This window comes from Mustela nigripes, chromosome 16, assembly GCF_022355385.1.
Source record: "Mustela nigripes isolate SB6536 chromosome 16, MUSNIG.SB6536, whole genome shotgun sequence".
In the NCBI taxonomy this organism is placed as follows: Eukaryota; Metazoa; Chordata; class Mammalia; order Carnivora; family Mustelidae; genus Mustela; species Mustela nigripes.
Window position 1 is genome coordinate 48,063,936 of NC_081572.1, and position 15,765 is coordinate 48,079,700.

Genomic DNA, 15,765 nt, shown 5'->3' on the forward strand with positions numbered 1-15,765 from the left:
TCCCCCAGCAGGCTGTAAACCCAGTCTTAGACCCTAAATGAACATGCTAGCTGCATTTTGAAGCAAGCCTCCCAGGACTCAGCTGGATTTTGAATCTGGTGGTGGCAGCCAAAGCAGCTGGTAGAAAACGGGGCTCTGGGGCACTCCCTAGGGGGATAGGCCTCGGTGCTGCTACTCTCCAGCTGGCGCTCCAGACGGGCCTCTGCAGGCACCTTGGGCCCTGCTCAGCCTCCAGAAGGAAGTGTTGGCCAAGAGGGGCCGTCCTCCAGCGGGCATTAAATCCCCGAGTGCGCAGATCAAGTACGTGAATCAAGGAAGCCCGGCTGACAGTAATGTTTATGGCGAGACACATCTGTCAGAGTGAGCGAGGCTGTTTGGAAACTGACCTTTTAACTTCAAACGGGTCTGTTGGTTAGAGATAGAGTTTCTGTGGCTGCCTCAGGATTGGTTGGAACGCATTGCTAGAGCCGGGGAGGCACTTAAAGGCTTGTGACAGCAACAGAATTGGCAACAGAACCGTGGGCGCGAGACACTGCCGCCTCCTCTGGGTATGTATTTGGTGGGTGACAGGACAGAGCTGAACTTCATTGCAGGGAGCCTTTTGGAGACCGATCTTTCTCTCCTTTGATAGATTCTGTAACTTTCAAAGAACAAAATATTTAAAAATCACTTGGGAGTTTCGCCAATTGATGAAAAGTGACAGTCTATTGAAATATGCGTTCTTTTCGTCTCTGCGGGGTGTTTTCATCTAAGGGACTCCAGTGGCCGTGCTTTGCGGTGGCTTTGGCCATGTGGGCAGGTATGCAGTGACGCTGTGGGTGGCACAGGTTCTCTCGCCCCTGGGCCACCATTACATTGCCTCTCCGGCTGGGCTAGGCAGTCTCCACTTTTGCACGCTCCGATCCACAGAGGAAGCCCCACGTTAGCCTTGATTTCCCATCACACATCAGTTTCACCTTTCCTCTCTGCCCCATCTGCCTCTGGCTCCTGCCTGCACCTGAGAGCTCTGCAGAGTTGAGCCACGGCACTGCTGTCCCCCCCACGGTGTCCCATGGGCCCAGCAGTGGGGCCATGTCTTCATGCCCTTCCGCTCAGCACCACCAGGAATTGATTTCCTGGAGATTAGGGAAATGCCTCTGTTTTAGGATGCGCCACTGTGCTTAGGTGTTATTTCCCTGCATCTTCTCCAAGGAAATACTCCATGCTGAATTAAGTTTTGTGTTTTTGTTCACGCTCAACAGCACCATTAAAAACCCCTCATTTCGGGGTGCCTGGGTGGCTCAGTGGGTTAAGCCTCTGCCTTCGGCTCAGGTCATGATCTCAGGGTCCTGGGATTGAGCCCCGCATCGGGCTCTCTGCTCAGCGGGGAGCCTGCTTCCCCCTCTCTCTCTGCCTGCCTCTCTGCCTACTTGTGATCCTGCCTACTTGTGATCCTCTCTCTCTCTGTCAAATAAATAAATAAAATATTAAAAAAACAACAACAACAAACCATTTCGCCCGCCGCATCATGGCAGCACTGGGCGTGGGGGGTGTCGGGGGACAGGAACAGAGTGGGTTTGGGCAAAGAGCATGGGCCTCTGCAAGGGCACATGGGCTGCTGTTGGTGAGAAATCCTTGCTAACAGGCCCTCTCTTTCCTTCCAGGCGTGGGCTGATGCCTTCCGAAGTAGCCCTGACCTCACCGGTGTGGTGCATATATATGAGGAACTGAAAAGGAAAGGGGTCGAGTTTCCCATGGCAGACTTGGACGCTCTGTCTCCCATACACACACCACAGCGGGTAAGCTTCCAGGTGGCATTTTCTAGAAAGACCTACTGCAGAACGGGCCAGCCACCACCACCACCCTTCTGCTGCTCCCTTTGAATTATTTAGCTTGTCATCATGCTTTCTTAAAGCTTGAGGGCATTTCTTTTTAATAACAAGGGGAATGTGGGAGTGAGACAGCTGGTTGACTGGTGATTAAGTGGCAGCGGTGATTTCCCCCCCCTGTTTTCATCTGACTGTGGAAGGATATAATAGAGGGATCAGTTCTGACGTTTTTGTGCAAATGGCCTCTTGGGCGGAGCCATCCATCTCATGAGGGCCACTAGCACCTACTTTGCAGAGGCTCCAGGAGTCCGGTGTGGGGATGCCGGCCTCTTCCTAGGAGAGCACCGAGACATCTCAGTGTTGGCAGTGCAAAGGAGCTAATGGTGTCACTGATCGTGAGACAAAGGGTAGCTTCTGGTTTTTTCCAACTGTACAGGCCAAATAGATCGAAATTTTATTTTGAGCTACTAGTGTTCAGCATCCATGCTGACATCTTTTGATTCTGCCAGCCTTGGGATGCAAAGCCCAGGGGGGGCCCATTTAGGGGCCTGCCATGCAGCTCTTGCAATGTGGGACAGCTCTGTGCTTCTGAATGGAAACCACGCCCGTGATGGACACTGTTCATCCTGGGAAGCTAGTACCTCTGTGGCTGGGAATCAGTCTTTGGCCCCACGGGACAGCCAGGAAGCTCCAGGATATGGGAGAGGCACCTTGACCCAGCACGCTCTGCCTTGTTGGCTCCCTCTGCCCATCTCTGAAATGGGGGCAAGGAGTCTAGAGCATCTGTCCAGATCCCTCGCGTGGATCACAGTTAACGTTCAAGAGGCTATCTGAGATACTGAAAGGGAAAGCCTAAGAAATTGTACTTTGCAGAGCATTATTCTCATTATGATCCCTCCAAACCACTTGCTGTGCTTTGTGGGATAAACGTAACCCGTTTTATTCTTCTAATAATGACATAGAGCAGTGTTGTTGTGCCTATAATTACAAAGAACATTCGGTAAATTGCATAATTACTATTTATATTAGTCTCCTCCGTAAAGGCCAGAATATCATCTTCTGCTACCAAATAGGGATTCATGATTAGCAAAACTTTGCAGCAGGCCCCCTCCACTCACATTCTGAGGTGGTCCTAATAAGGGGAACCCTGACCAAAGCTCTCACAGAGCACCCTCTTTCCGAGTGACTTTGGTTGCCTGTGAGGTAAGTAGAAGGAGGAGCCGTCAGCAGTCGGCAGGCCGCTTCAGGGCTGGAGAGACTGGGAGCAGAGCGGGCAGAGGGATGCCTCCAACCTCGCAGGTCAGCAGCAGAGCTGGGCCCCCCGCCCGCCTGCCAGCTGCGGTGGCGGGAAGGGCTGCCCTGGGGTGGGGTAGGTGCCAGGTCCGGCCACACAGGCAGCCCAAGTGAACAGAGGACTTTGTTGTTGCCGTGCCAGAGCGTCCCCGAAGTGGATCCAGCCGCAACCATGCCCAGGTCCCAGTCGCAGCAGAGGACGAGCAGCAGCTCCTATTCCTCGCCTCCTGCTCCCTACTCCGCTCCGCAGGCCCCGGCTCTGAGTGTGACTGGCCCCATCACGGCCAATTCAGAACAGGTACTCAAAGACTTCCGGGCCACAGGCAGGGTGGCCGACTGTCCTCATTCACCCTTTGGGGACATATACGGAAGCCTTCGCTGACCAGGTGCTGTGCTAGGTGTTGGCGGCCCCCAGATGGCAGGGCCCAGATCCTCTCCCGAGGGCTCGCCTTGTCATGGGGAGACGGGGTGCAGACCGCGGGAGCAGGAGCCAGGAGCTGAGCCCGGAGCTGATGCTGCTGAGGCTCTGGAAGCCAGAGGGGGGCCTCGTCTGACAAGGTGCAGAGGGTTTGGAGGATCAGTGCAGGATCCAAGAGATGGGGGAGGCCAAAGGTCAGCGACCCAGTTGGGTTGTGAACAGTCGTGTGGGTCACGCAGAGAGGTCTGGATTGATCTCCCAAGCAGTGTCAGCTGTCAGAGGCCAAGGACAGGATCCGCAAGGTGCCGTGCAGGCAGAGGCCAGGATGAGGGAGGCCCTTAGGAAGCGCCCTTCCTGCCTTTATTCCAAACACTGCCCACCTTCCCTGAGTTACTTCCTGAGAGGCCAATGCCCTTTTAACCCCAAACTGGATTTTTTTAGATGAGTCGTAGGGACTGGTACTTAATGAATCGCTAGAATGTCCATTAGTGTAAAAAATTTGAGAATTGATCAGACTTGGGGAAAACAAAAAAAAATTCTGTTCCAGTGTTTACATTTTTTAAGTCCTTATTTAATATTTGTGACAGTTTCATCATGATGGAAACTCATTTAAACAGAGGGGTCAGGCGTTGAGGTGTGGTTACCTAAAGTGTCGGGCCAGGGCCGCTCACGTTTCTGTTCTCTGCTGGCCCCGAGGAGGCCAGCTGGAGGTCAGACGGGCCTAGGCTTAAGTCTCCTCTCTGCCATTCGCTGTGAGGCTTCCGTTGGCTCATTTAACCCAACCAGGTCAGTAGAACCAGGTGGTAGTCCATCTCTTGGACCCTGTGGAGCCATTGTGGGCTTCACAGGCAGCAGGAGTGGCCTCGTGGTCATCACCCATGTGCTGTGTGTACTCATAAGGAGAGGAAGTCGAAACCCACAGCTGAAACACGGGCTGTATGATAACCGTGGGCTTCATTTGCTCCCTTCTGCCCTTTCTCCTGACGCAAAATGGCCAGGAACTGTCCCCAGAAGGGAAGCCCTAGGGAGGAGGGTCTCTGGCGGCTGTGGACTCTGCTTCCAGCAGCAGAACTGGGCCCATTTCTGCTCAGAGCGGTCTGACACATTTGGAGACCTAGAGACCTTCCACTGGTTCCTTGTCAGTGTGGTGCGAGCTTGGGAGGAGCCCTCTCATCGAGGCCAGAACGGTCTGGAATGGGTGAGAAGGCATGCCTCCTGCCCCTGGGGGAAATGGAAGTGGAGCCGGCAGGAACCCAGCCTGGCCTAGAGGGACCCCAGGGGCTTCCTGAGCTTCCAGGGCCAGAAACCTCTTGTGGCTAAGATGTGGGAGGAGTTCATCTACCAGGCAGAACCAGAGGGGAGAGGAGCCTCTCAGGACCTGGCCCAGTGCCCTCATTGACCACTTGTCCTTCTGTCCATCCAGTATACATGTACTGAGGGCTCCTGTCCCTTTCCCAGTGCTGAGAGTACCGACCTCCACTCATTAGAGTCCCTGCCCCCAGGAGATGGGGGGCAGGGCCGGGCCTGCGGTAGGAGGGGCCTGGTTGGTTCTTCCTCAGGGAGGGGGACAGCAGAGTCTGTAAAGGCTTCAGGGAGTACAGAAGATGTCATTTGAGCTAGGTCAAAGTGCAGTTGGGATCCGTAGTAAAATCCTGCGCTCTCGTTATTGTAGTAGAAAAGGGGCTGGATGCGTACCAGCACTGCGCGGGGTCTTCACTTCCGTCGTTCCTAGCAGCCCTGAGTCGTAGGCAGTGCTTCCCCGTCTCCATAGGTAAGGAGACAGAGGCTCAGGCAGGTTCAGGTCTGTCCCTTAGGTGTCCCTACTGCAGGAAAGATGGCTGAGGCCCAGGCTCCGGAGAGCTCTGTTGGATGGGCAGGTAGGGAGGGGGTCTCCCCGGAGTCTTCTCTTGGTCCATCTCCCTCGTTCTTGCCACACCAGAAAAGTGCAGCTGACATCAGCCAGCCCCTCAGGGGACCAAGGTGCTTCGATTGGAAACCCCTGGGACCAGCGTCTGTAGCAATGAGGGCCCTTGGGGATCAATCACACGTTCTACCACTTTTACTCCAAAGAGTAGGGACAGAGGCCTGAGAGATAAACTCCCCACTTGAGCTTCTGCAGCGGGAGGGCCAAGCTGCTCACCAGCTCTGTCCACGCCGGATGCAGAGCTCTCTTCCATCTGAGTTGTCCGTGACCAGCTCTCGGTAACCAGGGCCTTTGTGGGGTGGCCTCGCTGCCTCATTCACGTCTCTCCCTCACCCTCACACACAGACCAGAGTGAGCCAAGAAGCCTTCGAATGCTGAGCACGTTCAGAGGTGTAACCTAGATGTCATAGTGAAGGGGACTGTCACCGTACAGGTGCAGTTTGACTGACCTATGCTTCCTGCTTTCCTCTCCACTCCCAACCCCCTGGCCCAACAGATTGCCAGGCTTCGGAGTGAACTGGATGTCGTTCGAGGCAACACGAAAGTCATGTCGGAGATGCTAACAGAAATGGTCCCTGGGCAGGAGGATTCGTCTGATCTGGAATTGCTACAGGTGAGAGGGGGTATGTCCTTGTCTTGTGGAAGCTCTGGACCTGGGGACCCAGCCGTGAGGCAGGAGCAGGGCCCGGGGGACTATTGTGGGAAGGGACCGAGTCCCTATAAGGCTTGCCCTCAGCCTCATGCTTCCTTCCTGGGACCGGTCAGAAGCCAGGACCAGGCTCTCTTTTTTATTTTCCTTTGTGACATTTTTTTTCCCCGACTCTAAAATGCTGATCACAGAATACATGCCCACCAAAAGATAAAGGACATACAAAGAAGAAAATACTCATTTTCTTTGATTGCAGCACCCACAAATAACCACGGTCCTTGTTTTAATGCAAAAGGTCTTTCTGACTTTTTTTCCATGTTAGTTTTTGTCTCAAAAGGTAATTGATATACTATTGTGTGGACAATGTCGTGTGTCGCTTCACTCCCTCAGCATTACGTGGTGAGCACTTGTGATAGGACCTCCTCAACCTTCCCCGTGTGCAGGAGCCCTTCTAGCCACACTTTGCCCCTGAGACAGTCCTGAGACCGAGAGGAGGTGGAGGCTTTTTTTCTTCTCCTGAATACTGAGGGGTCCAGGCCGGGGTTGGGCACCTGATGGTTCTTGGGCATTTGCTGCTAACTGGCCTCCCTGACCACTAGGCACCCTGCAGATCTGGGGGTGCGGCAGGAAGGGGTCTAGGAGCAGAGCTGGCCTCCAGGACCGCCCTCAGACTAGCGTCAGGGATTGTGGTGAGCCAGAACAAGAGCTAGCAACCGATCTCCACCACCACCGTCTCCGACGACTCTGGCCTTTGTAGGAAGTGGCAGCAGCACTGCCCTTAGAAGCAGTGACCTTCTGGAGGGGTGGAGAAGAGATGCTCTAAGCTGCAAATGCCAGATCTTTTCAGCGGGAGGCAAGATGCTTGAGTAAACAGGTCAGGAGCCAGACTGGCTTGGTGAGCTGGCAGGAGCACCTCACGACGTGCCTGCTGCCGCTCTCCTTGTCTGGCACTTGGAGCCGGCAGTCTTGGTCCCCCAAGTGCCACTCCTTCCAACCCGCTGTTGGCACCTACTTGCAGCCACCGAAAGCCCAACCCGGGTGGTCCCGCCTGTCAGCAGTGCCCCTGGCCACAGTGACCAGGCCTGCACCCAGGCCGCTTCTCATCGTACCCTCTTCCTTCCCTGGTGGAGACCTGCTCTGGGCCGGATGCCGAAAAAGCAGAGGTGCATGGAGCGTAGTCCTTGCTCTGGAGGAGCGCCCAGCCTGGTGCGAGAGGCCGACAGGAAGTGGGTCATTTCCTGAACCCATGACATCAGGTTGCTCTTAAAGCCAAGCCGAGTACCCTCAGCCAGCCCAAACGAGGAGCCCCACGCGGCCTCTCCCAGCCTCGCTCCTGACACCTACAGCCGGCCCGGTTGGCCTCCGTTCTGTAGGGGCCAGCTGTCTGCATGCCACACAATAGGGGATCCAGTGTTCCTTTAAGGCACCATTGACCTCCATTCCCAGCCTATAGGGGGAGTTCTTCCAGGCCTTAGGCGCTACAGAGGAATCTGAGATCAGTCCAGAAACAATCCAGAAACTGCGACGGCCTCTTGAGGCAACTTTGTGCTGTGTCAGCATCAGAATTCCTGCTGACAGGGGGTGGTTTGCAGTGGACAGAGCTGAGCTCCTGGCAGCAGGGGGTGGGCTGAACAAAGCCAACATGCTTCTAGACAGCCAGAGCAGACCCAGACAGCAAGCATACTCTGTGTGTGTGTGCATGCCTCTGTGTGTGTGTGTGTGTGTGTGTGCGCGCGCTTAAACAAGCCCATCAGCCAAGACAAACAGAACCTAATCTCCTGGCGTCAGCTCACAGTTTTCAAAAATAGGTTGCTTCCCATGACGTTTTCCTTCCCTCTGTTTTGTTCCAACTCCAAACCTACCAACCCTCCCTGCTATCTTATAAATCAAACAGAGAAAGAATGGCTCTGGGTGCCAGTGGGAGGCTGCCCTCTCAGCCCGGGAGATTCAGGAGTTGCACAGCTCTGTGCGAGCAGCCGCAGTCCTGCTGGCTCCCAGCCTTGCTTCTCAGTCATCCCTGACATCTCCCCTCGTTGTCTTCCCCCAGCAGTCGGAGGCCGGCGGGGCAGGGGCTACCCCAAACAGTGAGACCTCCTCGTGGGAAAATGTCACCAGCTGCTTGGAAAGTGATAGGATCAGAATGTGGCCTGAGGACCCTTCAGCTGAGCTGGAGGGCAGCCAGCTTGCAGGGCAGAAGCTGTCCAGAGCTCATGGTGCTGGCCGGGGCCATGGAAATAAACCCATTTGTCACCAACCCAAATGTTCACGCCAACAGAAGCCTCTCCCGACTCAAGTGTAAATTGCTGGGTAGGAGGCGGAGGAAACGCAAAGTGAGGAAATTGGAGGTGTCAGCCCCGGGATGCACCGGGGCTGGCGAAGCGCGGTCCTGGATGGTGATGTCCCTAATTGCTTCCTGTGCCTTGCATCGTACTTTCAGGAGTGGCCTTGAAGAGCCACAGGGAAGCTGGGCAGGAGAGCCACTAGCCTGAAGGGAGACTGGGGCCACTCCTTACAGTGTGCTGTCATCTTAGTCGGAGCCCCTGAGGGAAACTGAGGCAGGGGGCCCAGAGGGAACGTTGTGCCGGGACAGAGCCCTCCACTCCCTGAGCTGGGACAGAGCTTCTAGGCAACTAGTCCAGCTCCACACATGTGCTCGGATTCAGCGGCCACCTCATTTTTCTTAGCATTTTCTTGACATGACAGGCTGTGTGAGCCCACGGAACACTTCATTTCCAGACGCATGTCCTGGTCAGACTTCGGGAACCACCACAGGAGGGTGGAAAGAATCACTGGGTTCACATCCAGGCCCGACCACTGACAGTCTGGGCAAGACTGGGAGACTGGGAGACTGGGCAGGGCCCGGAGTGATCACACTCCTCTTGGAAGAATAGAAATTGTTCATGGGAGGGGTGCCTGCGTGGTTCAGCTGGTTTGCCGGCCAATTCTTGATTTCGGCTCCGGTCATGATCTCAGTGTTGAGAGATTGAGCCCCATCTCGGGCCCCATGCTCAGCACAGAGTCCGTTGGAGATTCCCCCTCTCACTCTGCCCCTCCCCCTGCTCATGTGGGAGCTATCTCTCTCTCTCAAATAAATAAAATCTTTTTAAAAATTGTCCATTTGAGGGCACCTGGGTGGCTCAGTGGGTTAGGCCGCTGCCTTCGGCTCAGGTCATGATCTCAGGGTCCTGGGATCGAGGCCCGAATCGGGCTCTCTGCTCAGCAGGGAGCCTGCTTCCTCCTCTCTCTCTGCCTGCCTCTCTGCCTACTTGTGATTTCTCTCTGTCAAATAAATAAATAAAAAACCTTTAAAAAAAAAAAAATTGTCCATTTGAGGTGGCTGGCACAGTGCCAGGCGCAGGCAAATCATATGCAGGTCGGACCTCCTGCGATTATCGTCAGTACATCCTTGTAGAGGGCAAGCTAAAGTCTGTCTCCCTGTAACCGCTACCCTGGTCTGTCTGCTCTAACCACAGAACATAACAAAGTCCTCTTTCACAAAGGTCGGTCCTTAAATATTTGAAGACTCCTGCCAGGGCCTGGTCTGTGTGGTACAGATGTGGCTGTTGGCAGCCCACCTTGAAGATGAGTTCTCAGCTGGAGGCTATAAAATGGAGAGCTTCCATCAACCGAAAACCTTCCGTCTCTTTCTTAGGGCTGGGAAGCCATATCTTCCGTACCCTGCATGTGGGCACTTGGGTTCAGGCCTGAAATTTGAGACCGTTTCTGTGTCTGCTGAAATTCATGTCCTTAGCTACAGCCTGGGAGTCCGGTTTTGGAAATCTTTAGCGATCTTGAGGCTGTCATCCAGTAACTCCCCGTCTCTCCCAAATTAGCCTCCTGAGCTTTGTTTTCAAATAATAATAACTTTTAATTAATCCAGTGATGTCCAAATTGGGCATTTCTGCCTAGCTACCAACACATCATAAAAGAAGCTCTCCTCCGTGTTGTTTCTTCAAGTAGCAGATGGCACGTCCCCTCCTGCTTCTTGCATCTCATTTCAACAAAAACTGGGGTGTCCAGGACCATTTTCTCTAGGGAGATCTAGTTTACTCTCCATGTTTGGCTTCATTATTCCCCCTTGCCTTCAACAAAGAGTTTCTTCTTCTCCCCGCCCTCCTTTGCTGTTGTAGAAAGATCTTCAGGACCTTATTCTGTGTTCCTTAGAACTTGGAGAAGGTTCAGAGGAAACCCATAAAGATGATTAAAAGAGTGTTTTGCGAGATGGGGATGAGAATGTCCCTTGAAGAAAAGATAAAGGCATTGGGATTAATTAGAAAGAGGTTATTTTAATAAGTTCTGATCGATGGAGGGCTTTTGCACAAAGAACCCTGACCAGCTGTTCCCCCTCCTCTGTTGAGAACTGGACATAGGAGGAGGCCAAAGCTAAAATCTTCAGCGTGTAGGAAATGCTTGTCCTGGCTGTTGCATGGTGGGAAGATTGATCAGGGCAAGCTGTGTGCTCTCATGACTTAGGATGAGAAGAAAGTCACTCTGTGTGGCTGCTTTAGAGGGGGGCGTAGGCAGAGGAAGGTCTCCCAACTGTGCCTGCCATGGGTCTGGCTGTGGGTGACCCCACAGAGGTCCTGTAGACAGCCTGCTGGTGTTTGGTGGCAGAAATCTCAATGTGCTGTTCCTCTTTTCCCCTTTGATCTCTTTGTTTTTTTTCTCACTGTTTATTTTTTTTTTAAAGATTTTATTTATTTATTTGACAGAGAGAGATCACAAGTAGGCAGAGAGACAGAGAGAGAGGGAAGCAGGCTCCCTGCCAAGCAGAGCGCCCTGTGTGGGACTCGATCCCCAGGACCCCGAGATCATGACCTCAGCCGAAGGCAGTAGCTTAACCCACTGAGCCACCCAGGTGCCCCTATTTTTTTTTTAAGGTGATTAATTTTTTTTTTAAGATTTTATTTATTTATTTGACAGAGAGAGATCACAAGCAGGCAGAGAGGCAGGCAGAGAGAGAGGAGGAAGCAGGCTCCCTGCTGAGCAGAGAGCCCGATGCGGGGCTCGATCCCAGGACCCTGGGATCATGACCTGAGCCGAAGGCAGCGGCTTAACCCACTGAGCCACCCAGGGGCCCCTTAAGGTGATTAATTTTTTTTTTTTTTTTGATGACTTAGCAGCACCTGGCTATTCAGTGGAGTGTGTGACTCTTGATCTTGGGGTTGTAAGTTCAAGCCCCCTGCTGGGTGTAGAGATTATTTAAAATAAAATTTTTAAGAAAGAAGAAGAAAGTAACTCAAAAGCTTGAAGGAAGGACATGGTAAAATTTTCTGCAGAGGCCCTAGGACATCCTTGATTTGGAAGCTCCAGGCGGACTCTCTGGGCCAGTTAGGCAAAGCTCTTTGAAGGACCCCTGAGTGTCCCTCTGGGATCAGAGCATGCGAGGCTCTGCCGTTGGGGTCAGGGCTATCTTTCCCAGCGCCCCAAGCTGAGGGCTGTGGGGAACAAGGCAGCAAGTGCAAAGGGCAAAGCAGATGCGTCTGGTGCATACGGTCCATGAGATCACCACATTCTGTGCTCTGGGGTCTCATTCTTCCTCCACGCTGATAATATTAGAGCTATTTGAGGTCTCAGACATCATCTCGCACTTTCCAAACACTTCTGTGAGGTGTGGGGAGCTTTTATCCACAAATAAAATTGCACAGAGAACTGCAGTGTCTCGGTGGGAGTGTCCCAAACCCCAGGCCATGGGGGGGGCCTCAGGGACCCTCTGCAGAGCTTCCCCACTTCTCCGACCCCCTTTTCCTACCCAGGGAGAAACAGGCCCAGAGAACGCTGGAAAGCTGACCTAGACATGGCTGCTTACTGCCTGCCACTTGGTTCCCAGCACCCAGGAGGGCCTGGGCTCCGTGGGGGAGATTGAGTCCATCCCTGCGCTTTTCTGTCTAGTGGCTCAGGTGCTTTGGAGACATGTTTCTGAGGCATTCCCTTCAGTCTCCTGAACGATCTGGTTTGTTTCTCCTTTGACTCGGGTGGACCATCCTTGAGGCCCACTCTTTCTTCCCAGGCTTCTACGGATTGGGGTGGGGGTAAGAGCTTGTTCTCACTTAATGGAGATACACTCGAGCCAGAGATGCTAGGGGGAGGGAGCTCTGACCACATGGGGCGGCAGCGCAGAGTGGAAGTATGTCCAGTCTGGAGGGGGTACGGGTTGGGGGAAGACCCCAGGATCCTGGGTGGATAGGGAGATGGATAGCTGGGTGGACACATGGTAAACTGGAAGTGTAAAATGTTAATAGTAGTTAGAATCCAGGGCTCTACTATAGCATTTTAAAATCTTTTCTACGTTTAAAAATGTTGTGGTTAAGCATTGGGGTGGGGAAACATTCTGGGGCCTTGAAGGATGAGTAGGAATTTGTTCGGTGAAAAAGAAGAGGAACATGGCAGGCAGAGGGCTGACTTGTTGGGGGCCCCAGAGCAGTAAGGGGCCTGAGGCCGTCTGCTGTTCTAGAAAGTCTGAAGGGTATTTGGAGAAGGCCAGTGGCTCTGGGAGGTGATGCCCCCAGCTTCTGCTAGGGTGGCTCAGGACCTCTTTCCGTCTTGGGATTGGCCTACAGTTTGGTTAGGAAGTCACTGACCTTTCCTTTCCCTCCCCAGCCCAGGGAGCCAGGGCTTGCTGTTTGGCCACAAATACCAGACAGAGCCACACTTCCTGTTCTGGACCTGTCTGGAGCGGGAGGGGGCGGGGGGCCGTGGCTACCTTTTCCAGAGGGAGTGGGCCTATGGCTGGGGCTCCAGAACCTTTTGCTCATCAGAGATTTTGTTTGCGGACACCTTGAGTGTTCGTCTCCTTTGTACGGGGCATATACACATCCAGGAAGGGATCCAGGCGCTGTGCCTCTTCCCTCTGGCCGCCACCTGGCCGCCTGTGTCCCCAGGCTCTGGCTTTCCTGCTCTGTCCCCACGCGCTTTGGCTAGTCTCCAGCGTGTCTTCCAAAGCACTAGGCAGGATCTGCTGCCCAAGAATGGCCAAATGTCTTTTTCCTTTTGCTTAATGAAGGCTGGTCCTTTATGGTCCTTTAAAGTGAATCCGAATCCGTGCTCCCTTACACGCCCTGAGAAGGTGCTCCAGGTGCTCTAACGATGTATCATAATATGATTAGATTATTTTTATTGTGCACCTCAGTGCTAGCCATGGGATCCTTCCCGTGATCTAACGTGATTGCTTTTTTCAGAAGTTCATCTGTGTGGGCTTTTGTTCCATTTTTCGATTTTCATTCTAGCTCTCATTCATGAGTGCACTTTGTTTCTGTAATTAGGATTTCCGCTGAGCCTTTGGCTTTCCTGTGTAGTCACTGTCCCTGCGGTGACTGGATTTGACCTGTGGGTGTCTACCAGCACCGTGGCTGGGATTGTGGCAATCCATCACCGAGTTCTGGCCAGGCTTCAGGTCTCAGGGCTTTTCTCCTTTTCTTCTCAGGGCCGGCCGGGGAATATGAGCCATTCACAATGGTGGAGAGTGGACAGTTCTTGGCATCTTACTGGATATGATATCCTGTGCGATTAATTTTTTTTATATTTGCCTTGTGTTATTCTAATTCATGCATGTATGTTTATAAATGCTGACTTCTGGGGAAATGGGGCCTGGGATGAGTCCTAGAGAGGGAAAATTTGATTCTGGGTGAATGAGAATTGCCCATTCTCCTGAGTGGAGAGGGGGCCAGCAACAAGACTAAGCGGGTATAGATCCTGAGCCATGGCAATGATGGGGAGCAATTAGTTTTGTGTGGACCAAGGGTTCAGAGCATCAAAGAGTGGAGGTGTCCCCAGCCTTCCCCCTCCAGCCTCAGTCTGCTTCTGGCCTCCCCTCCTCTGTGTCACCTGCTGGTGGGAAAGCTACTCCCCATGGAGGCTGATTTGGCCAGGGGTGCAGCCAGTCCCTGAAACCCCAGGTCAGAGGGAGGGAGAGAGGAGTTGTGAATACCCAGTGATTTGCTGACAGCCCCTTAGTTCTAGGATCACTCTGCCTTCTCCCAAACCTAGAATGGGAGTCGTAGGAGAACCAAGAGTGGGACTGTTTCCACAAAAAAAAGCTAGAAGGTCTGGATGTTGGACTTGCTGGCCTCGTAACCCAGAGCAGCATTCTGGTTGTATGGAGGGCCAGCAACAGGGTAGAACGAAGACAAGGGCGGTGTTTCCATAACCAGACAGGGCCCCGCAATCCAGAAGCTCTCCAATGAAGCTTTTTTTCTTCTGGTGAACACCAGACTCTTTTGGACCCAGCTGTCTAAATCTAGAAACCTTCTGTCTTGACACCCCTTCTGTAGTGGGGTGGCTGTGGGCTGACCCATGTGGGTTGGGCTTCTTTCCTCAGCTGTCCCTGCTCTTGGGGAAGGAGCCCCCACAGGCTGAGCAGCCAGGGGAACGCTGATGGCAGAAGCAGTTTCCAGACCTGGTGTCTGGCTGGTCATGATCTGCTTATTCTGTGATGGGGAGGTCTGTCATCATCAGTACTTTGGTCTTACCTGCAGGATCAGGCTCAGGACACTCACCGTCCAATGGTGAAAGGTATGTATGTGCATATAAGTGTGTAAGGGAACACTGTTTAGAGACCTTGGACTAAGTATGGATAGAAGGAAGGAAGCCTGCCTCCATCAATTACTTCTCTCCAAAGTACTTAGGGTGTAGCTACTATGTGTCGGTCAAGGATGCTGGAGAAATTGGGCCAAGAGAGGCCAGCCCTACCTTCAAGGAGCTTCGATGTAGAGGGGGAGACTGATAGGGGGTCCAGCCGTAATGCCCCTGCGTGCCAAGCTCAGTGTTACACGGCACTGGTAAGCCCTGGAATTCCCTGCTTCGCATCTGGCCACATCTGGCCAATCAGCAGATAATTACTGGGCCTTTTCTCCATGTGTGGCTCAGCGTAGGGTTTGAGGTCATCTCCGGGGTAGGAAATGATGGCATCTGCTTCTCCCTCGTGGTGTTTCTGGTCTAGTGGAAGGGGAAACCTAGTTCTGGCCAAGCTGGCCAGACGAGGAGACAGAATATGAAGCTGAACCTAGATCGTGTACATGTGCGGTGTCTAGAGCAGTTAAGTCCATCAGAAACATTTCCAAAGGAGGTGGTTTGGAGGCTGAGCTGTGAGAAGGAAGGACCGACCTCTGGTGCATCTCTCATCCCCTTCATGAACTGGGTCATCGGCTGCCTCTGGTGTTCAGGTGGTGGGGACAGCCTTCCTCTTTGTTTCACCCCCAGTGGGACTTGGAGCTTTTCTGTGGTCAGTTGGGCAGGTGGTTGAGGGAGTTCCACAGGCAGGTTTCAGCGAGAGCACGAGTCAGGCCGCCATCTGGAGCAGGGAGAGCCTGTGGAAGCCAGGTCAGAAAGTGGGAAGGGTCTGTTTTCAGGGGAACAGTTCTTCCAAGGGTAGAGCGGGCTCCAGTGGTGACCAGGGGTCCATCAGAGTCTCTTCGGGAAGACGTGTCAGCTTGCTAGCTTCTCAGACCTCAGCAAGATGTCACACATGCCACCAGAATATACCTAATACAGTCATGACATACACTCTTGCTGTTGCTGGGAGCGTAGATGACCTGGTCTCGTCTTTCTGGAGGCTCTTTTGTGATTACCAGTCTGTATTCTAAATGACCGTGTACCATTTCACACAGAAGTTCCACTTCTAGAGCTTGTCCTATGGAAGCACTGGTACAAATGTAGGAGCCTGTGTGTGTATGAA

General features: G+C 53.2%; 1 protein-coding gene across 5 annotated transcripts in view; it reads left to right on the forward strand.

The window, feature by feature from the left end:
* The window catches only part of TOM1L2 (target of myb1 like 2 membrane trafficking protein), a 118,976-nt gene that overhangs the window by 84,073 nt on the left and 19,138 nt on the right, over positions 1-15,765 (forward strand). For 4 of the 5 annotated variants that reach the window (XM_059379851.1, XM_059379847.1, XM_059379848.1 and 1 more), the window contains exons 5-7: positions 1,644-1,778; positions 3,244-3,399; positions 5,940-6,056. In XM_059379851.1, the coding sequence (XP_059235834.1) occupies positions 1,644-1,778; positions 3,244-3,399; positions 5,940-6,056 (408 nt within the window). The remainder of the gene's footprint in view (positions 1-1,643; positions 1,779-3,243; positions 3,400-5,939; positions 6,057-15,765) is intronic. The other variant, XM_059379850.1, reaches the window with a different exon arrangement.